The sequence below is a fragment of the Xenopus laevis genome, chromosome 8L (genome assembly GCF_017654675.1).
Source record: "Xenopus laevis strain J_2021 chromosome 8L, Xenopus_laevis_v10.1, whole genome shotgun sequence".
Taxonomy (NCBI): domain Eukaryota; kingdom Metazoa; phylum Chordata; class Amphibia; order Anura; family Pipidae; genus Xenopus; species Xenopus laevis.
Genome location: NC_054385.1, coordinates 98,682,265 through 98,702,701, shown reverse-complemented (window position 1 = coordinate 98,702,701; position 20,437 = coordinate 98,682,265). Strand labels below are relative to the sequence as shown.

The following is a 20,437-nucleotide window of genomic DNA, read 5'->3' as shown; positions in this document are numbered from 1 at the left end:
TCTTATATCCATATATTTTGCAGCAGGGGCTGCATTATTCACACAATTAGGGGCAGATTTATCAAGGGTCGAATAGTAAATTCAAATTTTTGAATTGTTCTTTTTGGTCAAAACTCACAAATTCAAATTGGGAGTAATCCAAACTCGATTCAAATTTGAAATTCGAGATTTATCAAACCTTTACCCTGGGAATCATTTGAATTCGACTATTCGCCACCTAAAACCTGCCGAGTTCATGTATAAGTCAATGGGAGAGGTCCAGTGACCCATTTGAAGATGTTAAATGGGATACTGTCATGGGAAAAAATGCATCAGTTAATAGTGCTGCTCCAGCAGAATTTTGCATTGAAATCCATTTCTCAAAAGAGCAAACTACAATAAAAAATAAAAACTACACCATTAATATCCTGAAAGAATCCCTTTAACAGTCTTCCTGACATTCAAGTTTTGTTATCTGTCTGTAATAGTCTACAGTATGTGAAACGTCTGCTAATGAAAACTGAATTTAACACCTTCGATACATGATCCACAATATCATTCTAGCACGTGCCTAGATTACTAGGCTGCAACCCCTTCAGATTAATTTTCTTAATGGAATTGTCAATACTACAGGGCAACTGTAGGAGATAGCTGCCAGCCTGCTACTGAATTGCAACAGTGCAGTTATCTATACCAGATAATGAGATATTTACTGAGTAACACAGATTTTTGGTTGCTATGGATAACTGCACTTCTGTTACAAAATTAGTCCCAGTGGCCATTGAGACAAGGCTGCAATGGCAAGCATGATAATTGCATAAATGATAGCAGGCAGCTCTATTTTGCTAAACGCCCAATTCCCGCAATTCCTTGCATGTTGTGTGATCAAAAAGAAGAGGAAAAGTCATTGTGTGAGTTGGAAGAGGGCTAAGGACTGCGACATTAATACATGTTGTCAAAAACAGCAGTGAGCCGAGTGTAAAAGAACAGACAGATATTGCTTTCAATAGCAGTCTGACCATATGCAATGCCTGGTACTGGCTCTTTTCCAGTTCAAGTCAGAAGAAGCAATGTACCGTAATGTCTTTTTCAGGTGGCTGAGATGCACCATATGTGCCATCAGCCTAAGATCTTTGAAAATATTTAATATATATTGGACTGTTGCTTAGAATAAAATTAACTCTTGCTATACTAAATATTTTGTTAGGTTTACAGCCCTTTTTATAGTGATCTATTAAGGTTTTCTGTTTGCTACCTCTACTTTAGTCTATTTCATCTCTCTTACTTAAGTGCAGGGAGATTTAGATGGTTAGCCATACTACTGAGGACGTACTAGAAACCAAGTAGCTTCATGGTTTGAGCATTCCCATTTTGCTTCTCCATTCATCATCTTCAGAACATGTTTAGCAAATAATCCTTACGATGCACTTTTCTTCCTCTGTACAACAAGGGTCTGAGAGCTGTATGTTCAAAGGTTAATTCTTGGTAAATCTAGTTAAGCCCAAGCAATCGACTGTCCTCTTGAATTTGTACGTTTAAGGAAAATGAACTGCAAGTCAAAGTCGATCTCTAATTAACATACATTGTCACTCTTTAAAATGATACCAACCAAGTCTTTAACTACTACATTCTCAGTCTCTACTGCAACCATAATTTTTTTCCACAATGTTCTTTTTAGAGCTTGGTTCTTCCTACACATGCTGAACAAGAGAAAATGCTTAGTTTTTATAAATAAAATGGAAAGTGTACATCTGCCTCAACAATTCTCTCCATAAATACTGTTTACTCCATTACAACTGCTATTTACATTCTACCTTCTACCCTGGGGACACATTTACTAATGGTCGAATATCGAGGGTTAATTAACCCTCGATATTCGACTGTCGAAGTTAAATCCTTCGACATCGAATACGAAGGCTTTAGCGATATATGTTCGATCGAAGGAACGATTCGAAGGATTTTAATCCATCGATCGAACGAAATTCCTTCGATCCCAAATTGGTAGGAAAGCCTACGGGGACCTTCCCCATAGGCTAACATTGATGTTTGGTAGGTTTTAGTTGGCAAAGTAGGGGGTCGAAGTTTTTTTTAAAGAGACAGTACTTTGACTATCGAATGGTCGAATAGTCGAATGATTTTTAGTTGAAATCATTCGATTCAAAGTCGTAGTCGAAGGTCGAAGTAGCCAATTCGATGGTCGAAGTTCGAAGTATTTTTTATTCTATTCATTCACTTGAGCTAAGTAAATGTGCCCCCTGGTCTTCATAAACTCTTTTTGGATCTCTAGGCCTAGAAGGTGAGTGGATATGAAGCACTGTTTATTTCATTATTAACCTACAATTGTTGCAGTATATCATTCAACAAAACTGTGGGGACTACAACTTAAACAGTTTTTTAAACATCTACTTTCATTGCTTTCACCATTTAAATGAATCTGTTTGATAATAGGTGCTGTAAATGTGTTCCCAAAGTATTTTTGTGGGACACTGAAATAAACTTTAAATAGCGTCTGTACAACTTTCTGTGAGTACATTTTATGTGAAGGTTGAAAAGTCCTAAAAGCTTGGTTTTAGCCAAGACACATACGTCATGCTAAAACCGCTGTCTTTCTCCAGCTAAGCTACCAGCTGAAAGTGGGCATCATGTACTGCAAAGCTGGCCAGAGTACAGAGGAGGAAATGTACAATAATGAGTCAGCAGGACCAGCCTTTGAAGAATTCCTTCAACTTCTGGGAGAACGGGTGCGACTTAAGGGATTTGAAAAGTATAGAGCTCAGCTGGATACCAAAAGTAAGATTAAAAGCGCAATTAACCTTACTTTTTTAACTTAATATTCTAACGAATTAACAGTAACAAACGACCATGTAAATGTTTTCCTGTTTAATGCACATATACATGCACAGAACTTTCTGAAATGTTCAGGTAATTATGGCCAACAGTTTCTGATTTTCCCCTTGTTTCTGTAGGACAGCTTCTGCTTGTAACATCTCCTTTGCCAAACATCTATTGTTCTTTCTTATCTTCAAAACCCCATTTTTATCGCCTTCCTAGAGTCTAAAACTGGTCATACAATTAAGGGCAGAGACACACGGGAAGATTCAGGGAGATTTAGTCACCCTAGTCTTAAGGTGGCTATACATGGACTGATAAAAGCTGGCAACAGATCTAGTCAGCAGCTTATTGACCCACGTATGGGACCCTCCATTGACGTTTCCCCCAGATGGTGAACATCAGGGAGATATCGGTCAGACAGGTTTAAAAATCCCATCTGATGAGGACTGCATTCGTTTGTTGATGCAGTCATCGCTCCGACACCACCTGTATTCCCGTCGTTAGGATTCCTATGATCCAAAGATTGCATCAACCCGATATCCCCCACCTCAAGATGGGCATATCAGGAAAGATCCACTCATTTGGTGACCTCGTCAAAAGAGCAGATCTTCAAGAGTATGGCCAGCTTTTATGTGGCCATTCATAAGTTGACTAATCTGCTCAAAGGCTGAACGGACAGATACTGTAAACCATTTTATTGCTCTGTTTGTTTGAGCCAACCAGCCTAATTATCAGAATCAGAAAGTGTGTCTGCTAAACATTAGTTGTGCATCACCATTGGTTTGTGAACAGCACATCGGGGCATATGGAAGGCAGCATCAATATTCAAAACGGACAGCAAATGGACAGATAAGCGTAAGGCAATGTTATATTTACAGTATGCAGCACCTTTTCAAAAATGTCTTGTATAAATTGTAGTTTGCTTGTATGCATGATCTTAAAGGATCAATATCATTTTCATGGTAAACTTTTTTTTTTATATAATTTACCTTATCTCAAAAGAGATTTTCTTCATCCTGAGTAAATGTGGATTTTTTTCCCTCTGGTTTATTTTATTTATTTATTTCTTGCCATGCAAGACTCCTCTACTTGTCAAACCACCAAATCCCTGTGCTGGCTACCTGTGCAATCTCATCAGATATAAAGTCCTGCCCTTAACCTTTAAAAGTTCTTTATACCAGCAGCTACCTTATAACACAGATCTTATCTCTCGATACTCTAAATAGACTACTACGTACCTTCAGTGACTTTAGGCTAGGAGCAGATGACTGTGGGTCTCGGCCTGCGTTTCTCCACAGGCCAAGAATCTGCTCCTGCTCTGCCTGCACTCAGAAGCATTGTCTGCTCTCAGGAGCAGGCTCGGGTGGTGGATTTCTGTGCCAAAACGCGTTATTTTGTGCTGAAATCCAACCGTAGTTCAGAAGACAAGCGGAGCAGCAGGGCAGCAGCTTCTCTGCCTGTGGAGAAATTGCAGTCTTATGGATGGTCTGGCTCCTAGCCTTAAAAGTTGGCCATACACAGCTTGTTTGGTGATGTCTTGCATGAATTGCTAATGTGGGTATATTATGAAATTAATATCTCTGTAAAGCATATCCCCCATATATTTATACAGTTCTTACATATTTAGCATCATTCAGGTACAGTATATTGTGACCATACATACTATTGTCCTCTACTTATAGGAGAAGGAAAGGCATATTTAGTTGGGGGTGCCAAAAGTTATGGTGGCCATACACCAAGAGATCCGCTTGTTTGGGGATGTGGCCAAACGAGCAGATCTATCCCCCAATATGCCCACATTGAGGTTGGTTATATCGGGCTGTCGGATCGCGGGACCGCATCAAAGAACAAATTTTTAACTCTGCCGATCGGCATCTGGCCGACCCCACACACGGGCCAATAAACTGCCGACTCGGTCTGTCGCCAGCTTTTATCAGCCTGTGTATGACCAGCTTTAGACTTTCCTCTTCTCAGGTACATACAGGATTCTTGAATTGACCTAGCATCCAACTTGCGCTTGACTTAAGATCTAGTTAACCAGGAAAAATCAGAACACATCCTTCAATGCATCTCTGCCATTACCAGCTGGGAGTGTAGAGACAAAGGTTTAGTCTAAGGAGGCAGAAAGCCCAGCCAGAATGGAATAAAAACATCTATCTTGATGTTCAAGCAGTTGGTGTTTCAAGATCCCAAAAAAAGATAGGTTGTTTTAACTCCCAAGAAAATATAAAGTATGAACCATTCCCCTACATACATCTATAAAATGTTACTTTCACACAAACATACTCATTGTCACATCCCCCAAAATCAATGTATTCCAGGGCTTTCATATAGAACATAGTAATGCCCTAAGATATCACCTCAACAAGGTAACTGTTGAAAATGAGCTGGGGCAATGTATCACAGACTAAACTGTGGGTATATAAAGCACTTTCTATAGTGTGCAGAGCTTCAATGCTTTTCTTTCTTTCTGTTTTTTTTAAACCGTTTTCCCCCAGAAATACTTTCTCATGGGAGCTGACTCATTACGAAAAAAAAATCCACACCCATCTGTCTACTGCCTCTGTAGCACCATCACAAAGACTGTGTGGCTGTATTGTTCTTCATATTGTGCCCTGGCAAATGAATTTTGTTGACTCAGCATTTTGAAAGCTAACGCTGAGGATGAACATGGTATTGCTTTTAGACTAAGCATAGATCAGCTCACAGTTACAGCTGCTGCTTGTGTGTTGTCATGCTTTCATTTGTCTTTCCTAGAATAAGAATCTCAGCAGCTGCAAAAAGTCAAACACATTGCCCAGAAGCTTTCAATGTTAACTAAACAAAACCAGGCCCCTCTGTACAGTGATGAGGCATACTTAGTCCAGTTGGCAACCAACAAATTTTATGTGTTTTGAATAATTAATGTTTAAGACCAATGGCACTATTTAGATGCTGATTCCTTTTTTACTTTGGAGACGGTTAAACGTTAAGAATGCACCGAATGCCACTATTTTCGGATTCCGCTGAATCTTTCATGAAGGATTCGGCCAAATTGGAGCTTTAAATTTTATATGCAAATTAGGACAAGCAAGGGTCAAAAAGAACCACACACAGAAAGAAATAGCAATCGCCCTGTTTGTGTGATGAAAAGTTAAACGGGTTTTAAGATTTAGATTTGGCCAAGCTCTGAATTACAGAAAGGCTGTCTCCATTTTATCCAAACAATCAAAAATTTTAAAAAATAATAAATTTTTTCTCTGTTATAATAAAACAGTAGAGTGGACTGTATCCAAACTATGATTAATCCTTATAAGAAGCAAATTGTATACATGATTTTCTAGTAGATTTAAGGAATGAAGATACAAATTACAGAATTATCTGGAAAAACCAAGGTCCCGAGTATTCTGAATAACAGGTCCCATACCTGTAATACATGTTATATAGCCATTTCTTTACCATTCACCATTGTGGACAAAACTACTGTAAAGGTATCGTTTGTACATAGGCCATGCATATTTCTCTAGTTCTTAACCTGGTCATACATGGAAATTTCATTTTTTTGTCAAGTTATGAAATTAGAGAATGGTTGAGCCCAGAGCAACCTTTTTAAACTCAAATTTATTTTATGTTAATATTAAAGTGGGCTTCACAGTAATTTACTTATCCAAATGATGAGACGTGGCACTCAGTCTAATGCTTGTAATTTTTTGTTACAGCTGATTCAACTGGTACCCACTCACTTTATACAACATACAAGGATTATGAGATTATGTTCCATGTATCTTCTATGTTGCCATATACTCCAAACAACAAGCAACAGGTAAGATCACAGCCTTCTAGCATCATCTTATATTACAGGCCAACCTAATTTTCTGCTTGATAATTTGCAATGACCCCTTAGCTCAGCTTCTCAACAGCTGCTCAGAGCCCATCAAAGCATGTGAGTGTCACAGACACTTTCCAAGATGGTGACCCCCTTGTGACAAGTTTGAAGTCCTTGATCATTGCTGCTATTGACAAGCTGAAACTTTAGGCTGGTGCAATAAGTTCAGTATAGAAAATATGGCATTTTTAGCCACATTAATTTTTAGGGTTTAGTTCTCCTTTAAGGGATTCTGTCTCACTAAATAACTCTTTTTCCAAATAGTACTGCTCCAGCAGAATTCTGAAGAGAAATCTGTTTTTTAAAAAAGCAAACATATTTATATATTTCATTTTGAAATCTGACATGGGGCTAGACATGCTATTCATTTCCCTGCTACCCCCAGTCATGTTAATTGTGCTCTGATTAGTTCAGTCATTCTTTACTGCAAGTTGGAGTGATATCACCCATTCACTCCCCCCCCATTAGCCCATCAGCAGCCTATCAACAGAACAATGGGCAGCTAACCAGATAACATTTATGACACCTCTGCTGAAGATATATGAAGCGGGAAGGAGCACACCAAAATGTCCAGGCAATGCCTTAGTTCATATGCAGATTTATTGAGTGCACAAGCTTTCGGGGTCAGAACCCCTTCCTCAGGTGCAATCATTGCACCTGAGGAAGGGGTTCTGACCCCGAAAGCTTGTGCACTCAATAAATCTGCATATGAACTAAGGCATTGCCTGGACATTTTGGTGTGCTCCTTCCCACTTCATATATCTGTGCAATATTTGGCTTCGAGGCGGCCAGGGATACGGATGCACCCAGCAAGCAAGTAAGTGGTGTGCGGCTAAACACTATTGTTGATCCACCTCTGCTGAAGGATTGGTGTGCATTGCTAACCCTAGTGGTAGGCAGGAGTATTAGGGATGGGCAAATTTTTTTGCTTTGTGTCGCCTAGGAAATGACGCCATGCTGTGCGTAAAAAAAAAAATGACACACGTCAAAAAAAAAAAACTGACGCCCATAGACTTTAATGGACGTCTGTGTTCATGCACTGTACTGTAATGTACTGTTCATGCAAGTTTTGAATATATTTTGAATTTTTTCACAAAATATCTCTCTGTTGCTGGTCTTTTTTTGAAATGTGTATATAATTTACTATGCACCCCAGGAGCGTGTTTTAGTGGTGTGCTGCCCTTATGTAATATATATCAAGTATCCTAAAAAAACATTTGTAAGAGTATTTTTAAATAATGGCATCATGCTGTCCAGAAATTATGAAGTTTTTGTTAAATGCAGCTTGAGTCAAGCTCATAATGGCATTATTTTTCTGTATTAGACACACAATTTTGCCAGTACAGACTAAATATATATTATATTAAAATCCATACAAACCCCCTTTTTGATATTACTGGCTCTTGTCAAAAATACTAAATTAGACAAAGAAATTTTTGGAAGCATTTTTACTATGGCATCAAGGCTTGCTGTGTTTGACATATGCCCAACCAGTGGCGTAACTACGGGGGAGCTGGAGGTGTGATTGGGCCAGGGCCCGCACCCCCCCAGGGCCCCCCGGCAGCTTGCGCGCCACTGACTTCGGGTGATTCTGGGCGGATTCCGGGCATACGGAGGGGGGTGGGGGGCCCGGCTGCATGTCCCGTGCCAGGGCCCGTCCCCCTCTAGTTATGTTGCTGTGCCCAACAGAGGCCTAATCTGTATGGCGGTTGGAGTTTGGGTGGGAAAGGCAGTAAGTACTGAACATGCTCTGAATTCACTTGATTTTTAAAAGATTTGTCCAAATCTTCCAGCCGCCTTTAATGCATTTACCACATGCTTCGCATTTGGAAGTGTCATGTAATTGTCCAAGTAGATGTAATGTGTCGTTCCTGTACTTGGCACACACCTAACTATCTCTACGCTTCATAAAAAAATTAAACACCATTTGAGTCCATCCAGGGCTGCTTTAATAAATGGGCATATGCCCATTTAGATCTTTGCCCTGGGCCTTAAAGGAGAATTCAACCCTTTTGGCGCTAAAATCCCTCCCCTGTGTTGCCCCACCCGACCTACCTCCCCTCCGGGCAAATGCCCCATACTTGTTACTGACCCCTCTGTGCAGTTCCTCTCCTGTTGAGTTCACGGCAGCCATGTTCGCCATGTAAATTCCTCTACTGCTCATGCGCCACCAAACACAGGAAGACGAGCGCACAGGCGAGAGAAGAAGAACTGCACAGAGGGGTCAGTAACAAGTTAGGGGCAACACAGGGTTGGGGGGAGGGATTTTAGCGTTGATGGGGTTGAATTCTCCTTTAAAGTGGTTGTTCACCTTCCAACACCTTTTTCTGTCAAGTTGTTTTCCGATAATTCACCAGAATTAAAAAATGTTCCATTACTTTCTATTTTTGACAGTTTTTTCCCTAATATTAATGTTTAAAGTTTCATTTTTCACCTTCTTATGCCTAACTGAAGCAACTCTGGGAGGAGGGGGGGGGTCACCGACTCTGTTAACTGTTCCAAATTGATACATTGATACATCATGCATTTCTTATTTTTGTCCCTGCTGAGCATAATCCCTGAGTCTTATGAAAGGCAGTTGTTAATACAATAGTTGCTAATACTCCAGAGATGCTGCTGAGAAATGCATCAACTAATATAACAATTTGTAATAGTTCAGAATCTGTACCTGGATAACTGAGCTGCCAGACTGAAACACCACAGACACAAACATTAAACTTGGGACTTGCTTTAGAAAGGACTTTAACCACAGGAAAAGCCAAAGCCCTAGATATATGCTCCCAAAGGAGACTCTAGTTATTGCAAACTGTGAAGGACACTAAAGTTGAGCCAATTGTTTGTGTGCTCTGCGAGCTTAAAAAGGCTTATTTTCTTGGACCCATTGAAGTGATAGCACAGGCTCTTAAAGCAACTACAACAATGGCTTCCTGCCATAAAATGATCCCTAGTAATACTTAATTAGCTAAAACGAATACATTATTTCCTCTTATTTTTACCATTGTGACCTTTAGATCCATCTTTCTCTTTGTTGGCAAGTGTGCAGGGGTTAGTACAAAGGGGGTGCGGGTGCTTGTGCGCTGCCTGTGGGTGGGGCTCGGCTCTGCTTGCCAGGGACAATTGAAACATGAATAGAGCGGATAATACTGTCTGTCAGAGCCGAATCCTGCCTACAAGAAGAGAATAAGACAAAGCTGCTCCTTGATGCTTTGCAGAAGAAAGAGCTGCAGGTACAAAGTGTCTGTGATGAGCTAAAAACTAATTGCACAAGCTAGAGGTAATTCTGTAAGTATGGCTTTAACGGAAGGTATTCCTAAACAATAGATAATGTCGTCCCTTGTACAAGGACACTGCTGTTGTACTTTATTAGCATAGCACTGAGCACCCAGATAGCATACATGTGCCACTGTAATACGCCATGTAAATATAATAAATGCTTTTGCAAACTCAGCACATCAGATCTTATGGTGCTGCCACTAAGACTGAAATTATAGGCATATTCTAAACCGCAGAGCGTTCATAAGATCAAATAAAATAGGGGATGTTTTTATTTTTGTTCAGCTTTAAACACGATAGCATAGCCTCACATTACCAACACGGAGCAGTTTAGCACAATGTAGCCGATGAAGAAACGTTACATTACAGGTAATTATGCAGATCTCCTAGTGATTAAAGCAGTCAGTTCCATAGAAGGATAATTATAACTGTTACAGTCAGTGGCTGTCAGCTTATGTTGCTATAGAAACACAAGCTCTGATTCTTGCAGCTTGCTTTATATGTACAAATAGATTCTTCTGTGGGTGAGAAAGTGGGCTTCGGACTGAATCAGGAAGCCGGTATTCATTTGATCTGGGTTAATCTTGTAATGTATGTCATATTTCTTTTTGGAGTGTAGATTGCAAGGTCAGTAGAAGTTGTTCAGTAAGATAGCAATGCTTTGTCTCTCATATTGCTGCTGATCTGCAACTTCCATCATTGTTTAGCACCATGCCAATGATAAAGTTTAGTGCAGTGATAGCAGAAGATCCACTCATGGATATACCATACTTATACCAGTGCCATGGTTATATGATCATTTAATCCACAGGCTTATTAGTTGAATATTATCAAGTTTTTAATGCATATGACCTGAGGGAGCAGATCTGAATTCAAGTTGATTTCCAAGTCTACCCATTCTCTGTAAATGAGCTGCCCAAGCCACCTTTTCAGACACTTTTCAATACATGCAGTAATTATGATCCGGATTAACCAACCATGTTGCTTTGTGCCCGGGCCACTGACATTCTCTGTCCTGAATTGAAGCTTGATCTATGGAACCACAAAACTTGCCAATGAGAAGAGGGCCAACAGGGAGAATAGATGGAGTAAACCATGTGCCTTGATTCCATGTCACAGAATTTATATCGGCAAAGTGATATTGTGGGAGGGGAGGATTCATCAGAGCCAAATGTTCAGTTAAAGTTTGTTTCATCTTTAGAAGAGTGAAAAAACAGAAACCAAGAAATAAACACCTAAAAGTACTAATAATGGGAAGAATACATAAGCAGAATGAATGTGATAGGAACAGTAGATTATAAGGCAGATGCGTTAGTACTCTGTTTATAGATAGGCCATGCAATATTTATGTCCATGCTATACTTATAGTGATTATAACAGCCAAGGCTTTGTTCTTTTTCCATCCTTGCCCTCTTAAGATGGACATACAGGCCCAGACTTGGTTGGGCAGTTTGGAATATTGTGATTACAATGCCTGAATATCTGGGCATGCATGGCAATCCAGGGGGGCATTTAGAGGGATAACTCTGCAATCCTGGGGGATCAAGAATTACCTGTACTGATGGCCATAGATCAGCCAAAAGGAAGTGCAGAGAAGCTGCAACTAAAAGTAGTTAATATTTTCAATGATCTTGTTTTATTGATTGCAGCACCTGAAATGTCTTGTATAATTTTTTGTGCATATGAGGCTTTCAGCTCCAAAGAATGTTTTACATCGGGTCCTTGTTGCAAGTTTGAAATTGACCTATGTGAAGAAATAAAATGTGCGCATAATTAAATCTCACAATAGATGCCTTTGTAAACACATTTACATTGCCAAGCTTTTACTTCATGCGAGGCAAGGTTTTTCAGCACTGATACAGAACTTTGGTGATCGTATCCCTTTAAATGTCCAACACTATGATTTTCTTTAATTGCAGCTGCTGAGAAAGCGCCACATTGGCAACGATATTGTGACAATAGTGTTTCAAGAGCCAGGAGCACTGCCGTTCAGCCCGAAGAACATCCGCTCTCATTTTCAGCACGTCTTCGTTATCGTGAGAGCCCACAACCCTTGCACTGACTCTGTTTGCTACAGGTATGACTTTCTAAGGATGCTTTACTTTTTTGAGTTACTCTTATATTTTATATGCATGAAAGGTTCCAGGTGAAATCTGCCTTAAGTTTTGCTACAGGGTAGGTTGTCACATAGCAAATAAAGCAAACATGATAGCTTGCAAGTAACCTAGAAGAAATTGTGATGCCTTTATATTCAGATGCAAATAAAGAGGGCAGATTATTCATGTTTGCCCCCTCTAAGATTCCTCGGCTATTGGTATGTCAAGAATATTTACATTGTTTACTCAATTTTTGATGGAATGGTCCCTGGAAGGCTACTGTGCTACACCAAGGTATATTTAAAAAGGCATGAAAAATAAATATGCTACAAAACCCCACAGACCATCAACACCATGTGAAAACATGTGTTTTTGTAAAGTTGAGTAGCCAATGTGTAAAATTCAGGTATAAAAATATGCACCTTTGTCCCTACTTTTAACTTTGTAGTGGATTTAGTTGGACTGCGTGACCCAGGTTTTTGATGTAAAACATTTTACCCAGGTTTATAAATATAGCCCATAGTGTAGAGAGGAGCTTTGCTATTAGTGATGCCTAAGGCAATACTTTTTCACAATCCTTATTGTACTGTGCCATCTGACCATATCTCAGTTTCTGTTGCTATTTATGCACTTTGTGTCATTACTTCTGTACCACTTTGGCTCAGTTTTGCCCACCTGATTCATCTCTGTCTGGGAAATTAGGAAGTAATAGGTTCACCACAGCTAGGATGCTGCAGTTTGTCTGGAGTAGCACTTCTCTGCAGCAATGATGATAATATTTTTTTGCATTGCATGTTGTAGCCTAGAGTTCATACAATTTAATTAGAACCAGATGCATTCAGTTGGCTAAGATTATTAGTTGGAAAGTGAGACATTTCAAGCCCCTGGCTGAATATGCAGAGCACACACAGAAACCTCAAGACTAAACAACCGTTTTATCAGGTGTAAGCAAGCGATTCATAGTAATTGATGTGCCTCTCTCTGCGTTTGCCTTAGTGGGGAGTCTATTGCAGAGGTATTGGAAATATTTGCTTGGGCTGTATGCAATCGTGTTAACACCAGCACATAGTAATTTGTAGATTCAATTTCTTATGGTTCATGAATTCTTTTCATTATGTGGGGCATTTAGCATACAGTTACTAAAAATGGAAGAATATTTCAATAGACCCTACGTAGCACCCCTCTTTTGAGAGATGCTATTGCATAAGGGTTGGCTTGTAATTTCATTTTACAGACAAACCTATTTTGTTTTGATGGTATACTGACTCCATGAACAGAATTTCTTGTGCACAGAGTGAATGAACAAAAATGTATTAAGGATGATTCTAACACATGTATTTTGATTTTTTGTGTTTCTCATAGTGTGGCTGTTACACAATCCAGAGATGTCCCTGGCTTTGGACCACCTATCCCAAAAAGCTTTAACTTCCCTAAATCCACAGTATTCAGGGACTTCCTGTTAGCAAAAGTCATTAACGCTGAGAACGCAGCTCACAAGTCTGAAAAATTCTTGGCCATGGCTACAAGGACCCATCAGGAATACCTGAAAGACCTTGTTGAAAAAAATGTCACCAACACTTCTATAGACTCTTCTGGAAAGTTCCCTTTTATCTCTTTAGCATCAAAGAAAAAAGAAAAGTCTAAACCATATCCTTGGGCTGAACTTTACAGTAATGGTGCCGTAGTGTGGAATGTCCAAGTGGAAGACTTCAGCAATGCATTGGAGATAGAGTGCTTTTTGTGTATTTCTAATGAAATACTGGCACTGATTGACCATGAAACAAAAAGCGTCATTTTTAACTGTTCTAGTCGGGATGTTATAGGCTGGACCTCCAATAACACAACGATTAAGATCTTTTATGAGCGAGGCGAGTGTATTTTCGTAAGGAGTTTAAACAATAACACCGAAGACATCAAGGAAATTGTCAAAAGACTGGAGGTAAGAGCTTTATCTATGGGGGAAAAAGCAGATGGAATGTAATAAGTCCCGTAGTTATGTCGGTCATAGCTTTATGTTTCATGTATAGTTGACAATTTTGGAAGATCCTAGTTGGGAACCAAATATATGAACAAGTTTTAAATAATAGAAAAAGAGACTTGTGTCATATGTTTTCCTGGCAACTTACTAAGAGACCATTACATTTCCATGCCACCACAAATAGTACTTGTATTAATTAGAGAAATGTACCCAGTAATAACTGTTTCCTTCAGATTGCTGCCAAGTTTACCATTGAATTGGAGAACTGTTACTTGTTTCCTAGAGGTGCTTTTTCCTGTCGTCTCTGAGACATAGAATTAGTTCAGATTTCTTCAAGTTTAGCAATGGCTGGTGCAATCTACGACCCTTTTCCACAGATGCATGTTAGATTCTCTACGCATGACTGCCCATCTGGAGGCCAAGTTTTGTACATTTATGGTACCCCCGTGTCTTAAAGAGGCTTACTTCACACTTTGCTTGCGTGTGTTTACAAAGCAAAAATACATTTTTTACCACCAAAGATTATATTTTATTTTTAGCTCTTGGGAAGAATTTGCCTTAAGTAACCATGGCTGCTTCTACACATAAATGCCCAGGAGTATATTAGCATATTCGGAATATTTAATATATTCTGAAATTTTAGCATAAATATCGTATTATTGTAAGTGGATGTGTAGTTGAATGTAATATCCTGGTGTTAGTGTTGTGTTGCCGCTTTTTAAGCTTATTTTTTCACCACTTTTCAAACTGAACTTCTCTCCCTAACTTCTGTGGGTTAATATAGGTATACAGCTATGTAAAAAAAAAAGGCATTATTTTTGTGGCAGGACTAGAATAAAAAAAAATACAAATACAGGTATGGGATCTGTTATCCGGAAACCCATTATCCAGAAAACCCTGAATTACAGATAGGCCAACTCCATTATATCGAAATAATTGCGATTTTTAAAAATGATTTCCTTTTTCTCTGTAATAATAAAACAGTAGCTTGTACTTGATCCAAACTAAGATCTAATTCACCCTTAATGGAAGCAAAACCAGCCTATTGTGTTTATTTAATGTTTACATGATTTTCTAGTAGACTTAAGGTATGAAGATCCAAATTACTGAAAGATCCATTATCCAGAAAACCCCAGGTCCTGAGCATTTTGGATAACAGGTCCCATACCTGTACAAGTGTATTGGACAGGTTTTATCATTACCTTCATTTATTAGATGTTTGATTAGAACTATTGGAATTGGTTAGTGTATGCTGGACAAACAGGTCTGATTGTAGAATGTATTCATTTTCATTGTCCCATTCAAACATGGTATAAGGTGTAGTGTAAATATTAATTATTGAACTGTGCTAGTAAATTTGCCTTACTTATTGGTTCTGAATTTCAGATTATTACTAAAGGGTGTGAAACAGTTGAGATGACTCTGAGAAGAAATGGCTTGGGACAGCTTGGCTTCCATGTAAATTATGAAGGAATCGTCGCAGAGGTGGAACCTTATGGCTATGCCTGGCAAGCTGGATTAAGACAAGGAAGTAGACTGGTGGAGATCTGCAAAGTTGCTGTTGCCACACTAAGTCATGAGCAAATGATTGACCTTCTCAGAACGTCCGTGACTGTAAAGGTGATCATCATCCCACCACATGAAGATGGAATTCCCCGCAGGTATTTAGGGATTTATTAATGTATCAAGTTTTATGGAACTTTTTTTTGTTTTTTTTATAAACCATCTTTCTCAGTATTCATTATTCATTTTATTCTAATCTTATGACACAGAGCGACAACATTTATTCTTTAAAAAGAGTACACGCATTTGTTTTTAAAAACTTCAGCTCTGGGGTAAGATGAAACTTGAGGTCTATAGAAGAAATAAAGTACGGAAAAGGATTAATTTCAATTTAAACATTTCATTGCACTTAATTCTTTAATGGGGTTTAAACACGCCATCATCACAAAGTGTTGAGAAAAGAGAGAGAGTAGCTTACTGTTTTTAATAATAATAATTTTTAATGTCCTCAGGTTTTCTATAATCTTTCATTGTCTTTTGTGTGCACCTATTCACAGGACTCGGGCCTAGATGGAAACAATGTTATAAATGTTGATTCTTGCACAGTCTTTCCCTGGGAGCATATTTTATGGAATAAATAAGGAGTAGAAGAGATCAGCTGCAAGCTGAATGCTATCATTTTTTATTGCATTGTAATATGCTCTAGCTTAAAACTGATTTGGAAGTTTCAGCTCATGTAGTCATTGGTCATGATTTTTTTTTTTTTGGTGAACAAATCTAATAAACCTACTAAAGTTTATTAACGTAAAAGCATATAAACCATGGCACCACCCAATATATACCCATACAGCTGCTCTGGGGGGAACTTAAGTGCAGTTTTGTCAGTATTATTGAAATAATTTCTAAGTGTTCCGTTTTTTGGGGGGGGGCAAATACATGCTAGGTCTAGTTGGTTTTATAATAACAGATACATTGATATATTTGTTGTCCAGACCTCTTCAAACTTCTTGCAATAAAGATGGGAGAATTTAAAAAAAAAAATTAATGGTCCTCCAGAGATTGGTCTGATGGTGGTACATTAAGGGTAAGGCCAGACGAGGAGATTCGGGGAGATTTTGTCGCCTGGCGACTTATCGCCACGTCTTGTGCGCGACTATCTCCCCGAACTGCCTCAGCGTCTTTTCCCCATAGTCTACAACGCAAAATCGCCTGCGCTAATGCACACGCGGCGATGCGTTTTCAATAGTCGCCCAAAGTTGCCTCAGTGAGGCAACTTTGGGCGACTATTGAAAACGCATCGCCGCGTGTGCATTAGCACAGGCGACTTTTTATTCTAGCCTATGCGGAAAAGACGCTGAGGCAGTTCGGGGAGATGGTCGCGCAAAAGACGTGGCGATAAGTCGCCAGGCGACAAAATCTCCCCGAATCTCCTCGTCTGGCCTTACCCTAACCAGGAGACATCAATAGAGGCTGGCACAAGCCTGGACCCACAAAGTAGTCGAGCCAAAGTCAGATTGTAAAAGATTAAAAGCTTACATTATATTCTTCTTAATTAAGAAACAAGGCCTGATGCGTTTCGTGTCTACCATGGAGAATAAAAAAAAGCTTTTAATCTTTTACAATCTGACTTCAGCTCTACTATTTTGTGGGTCCACACTTTTGTGCGGGCCTCTTTTGATGTCTCCTGGTGTTTGCTCCCTTTGCTGAAGGTCTGGGGCGTGTGCACCCGGACCCACCGTACATAGTGGTAAGCTCATCTAACGCACTTAATGCATACACTGATTCCTCATTTGTATAGGTTGTACATTAAGTTAAGTTAAAAAAACATGTGGGTAAAATGTTGAGAGAAATTTTATTTGAGAGCTTTGGTAATGTTGGGAGAAATTGTGGATTCGCTTTTATTGTATAAAATAAATAACTGGATTGTGTTGTTCTTTTAGGGGTTGCTCGGAAACATTTCGCATACCAACAGTAGAGTATAAAATGAATGAAATGATTTCCTATGAGCTGAAATTTCCATTCCGAAACAACAACAAATGGCAGAGGAATGCAGCAAAGGGAGAGAGTGCACAGTTGCGACAAGTTCCCTCGCAGTTGCAGAGTCCCGTTTCTTCTAGAGTGTCTTCTGTAAAAGGAGATGGCAAAATGCAAACACAAGAGCGTGGCGCAAATATTCCACGCAGCATCTCCAGTGATGGCCGTCCGTTGGAGAATAAGAGGTATAATGCTGTGACACTAAAAGCACTATTCAAATAGACTTCAGTTGTAATGAGTTATTTTGACTTGAGTCTTGGTATTTTGTTTATTATTTTTATATCCTTAGTATTTTGCAGAGAAAAATTAAACTGAGAATGTTTCATTTATGGCATGTTTGCACTGGTCACCCTCTCCCTAGCCTCATCTTGCCCCTCGATTGAGAGATATGCCCATTTCTGGCTTCTTTGTAAATTATTATAATACCGTAGCATGTCTGTGGACATGATATAGAAGATTGTGGCCAGCCAACCTAAGAAATCAAAACTATACGAAAAAGCTAATTAAATAAAAATAACCAGAGGTACACTTAAAAGGTGATCATGACATTAAAGGGATACTGTCATGGGAAAACATGTTTTTTTTCAAAACACATCAGTTAATGGTGCTCCTCCAGCAGACTTCTGCACTGAAATCCATTTCTCAAAAGAGCAAACAGATTTTTTTATATTCAATTTTGAAATCTGACATGGAGCTAGATATATTGTCAGTTTCCCAACTGCCCCCAGTCATGTGTCTTGTGCCTGTACTTTAGGATGGAACTACTTTCTGGCAGGCTGTTATTTCTCCTACTCAATGTAACTGAATCAGTCTCAGTGGGACCTGGATTTAACTATTGAGTGCTGTTCTTAGATCTACCAGGCAGATGTTATCTTGTGTTAGGGAGCTGTTATCTGGTTACCTTCCCATTGTTCTGTTGGGGGGGGGAGGGTGGGGGTGATTTCACTCCAACTTGCAGTGCAGCAGTAAAGAGTGACTGAAGTTTATCAGAACACAAGTCATATGACTGGTGGCAGCTGGGAAACTCACAATATGTCACAATAGCCCCATGTCAGATTTCAAAATTAAATCTGTTTGCTTCTTTGAAAAATGGATTTCAGTGCAGATTCTGCCGGAGCAGCACTATTAACGGATGCATTTTGAAAAAAACATGTTTTCCCATGACAGTATCCCTTTAAGATTCACTTGAATTTTCAGTCACCATATAAGTTTACCCTGAATGTTTTCTATCCGTCCATCCCAAAGATGAGCATCCTTGATAGTAGAAAATTTAGCTGAATTCCTATGATATGTACTTTATATAACAATGTCTATTTTTCCACACAGGCTTTCTCCAGGTTCAGAGATCTATGTCACGGTTTCCTCCGTTGCTATTAACCGATCTCAGCCATGCCGCAACTCTCCCAGTAACCTTTCATCATCTAGCGACACAGGGTCTGCTGGAGGCTCTCACCGTAGACAAAAATCAATGCCGGATGGGTCAGTATATTTTTAATTTTCTTGAGTTACCTTGCTCCAAAAGCTTTTGGCAATGCTTTCTTCACAAAAAAGATTTTCTTAGTTTTTTTTTTTTTTTTGCATAATGGAAATGTAAAGTCATTAATTTACTTGTAAATGTAGCAGAAAAGCTACTGGGCTCTTGAAACAATTTTTCAGTTCACATCTAAGTCGCTTTATCATATTACCTCTAAACAGTGTTTCAGGAGTCACATCTAGCAAAGCAAAGAATCTATTTTAAGCTCTCTCATATGCAGAATCCCTGTGCCATAATAAGCAATAAACATTGGCGTAACAATGAGCCTGATATCATTATAAGGGGGCCCATAGGGGAAGGGTTGTTATGGGTGAAATGGCAAGCATACAAAACTGCACCTTTTTCCGGTGTCCCAAATGATCCATTTTCTGGTCACCTGCAGGGGCCATACCAATGGTAATTAAGTTATATCCTGAAACATTGTTGTAGATACTTTCAGCAACTATATGCTGCATGAAAATATTAGACAAACAACCTTATGTTTTTATAAAGTTCAGTATTAGCAATACTAACATGGACTTATGAGGATATATTAGAGACATTTACTATACTCCTGCTCAAGAAGTGCAAGAGCACTAAGGGGAGCTTACCCTTTTTACCTATGGAGCATTCTTCTTTTGGCTTATTGCTATAATGGGCTATTACCGTATATACTCGAGTATAAGCCGAGTTTTTCTGCCCCCAAAATATGCTGAAAAACTCTACCTCGGCTTATACTCGGGTCAAGCGCAAAAATGGTCACCGGTGTCCAAGAATAGTCACCGGAGTCCAAGAATAGTCGCCGGCGTCCAAGAATAGTCACCGGCGTCCAAGAATAGTCACCGGCGTCCAAGAATAGTCACCGGCGTCCAAGAATAGTCACCGGCGTCCAAGAATAGTCTCCGGCGTCCAAGAATAGTCTCCAAGAATATTCGCCGGCGTCCAAGAATGGTCGCCGGCATCCAAAAACGAGACGCCGGCACCTCCAATGGGAGCAGAAACCCTCAATTTTTTTGATTGAAACTTACCAGAAGCTGCTGCATTTCTCACCCTAGGCTTATACTCGATCAATAAGCTTTCCCAGTTTTTGGAGGTAAAATTAGGTACCTCGGCTTATACTCGGGACGGGGTATACTAGAGTATATACGGTAGCTAATTCATTTAAGTCTGAGATCTCCTAAAAGCGGAACTATTGCAAAAATGAAAATCTAATATAAGCTTTATCATACTGAAGTAAGAAGCTTCCTAAATATAATCAATTAAACATTCTGCATTGTTTCTGAAATAATCAAGTTTATGTTCACTATCCCTGTGTTTCTTTTCATTCTGTCTTCATGCAGCAGTTGGGTGTCTGATGAATGATC

At 39.3% G+C, this 20,437-nt stretch overlaps 1 protein-coding gene across 6 annotated transcripts in view; it reads left to right on the top strand.

The window, feature by feature from the left end:
* Positions 1 to 20,437, top strand: part of sipa1l1.L (signal induced proliferation associated 1 like 1 L homeolog) — a 155,703-nt gene that overhangs the window by 102,677 nt on the left and 32,589 nt on the right. For all 6 annotated transcript variants that reach the window (XM_018231085.2, XM_018231087.2, XM_018231086.2 and 3 more), the window contains 7 exons: positions 2,595 to 2,769; positions 6,510 to 6,613; positions 11,869 to 12,026; positions 13,408 to 13,984; positions 15,410 to 15,684; positions 17,467 to 17,745; positions 18,887 to 19,039. In XM_018231085.2, the coding sequence (XP_018086574.1) occupies positions 2,595 to 2,769; positions 6,510 to 6,613; positions 11,869 to 12,026; positions 13,408 to 13,984; positions 15,410 to 15,684; positions 17,467 to 17,745; positions 18,887 to 19,039 (1,721 nt within the window). The remainder of the gene's footprint in view (positions 1 to 2,594; positions 2,770 to 6,509; positions 6,614 to 11,868; positions 12,027 to 13,407; positions 13,985 to 15,409; positions 15,685 to 17,466; positions 17,746 to 18,886; positions 19,040 to 20,437) is intronic.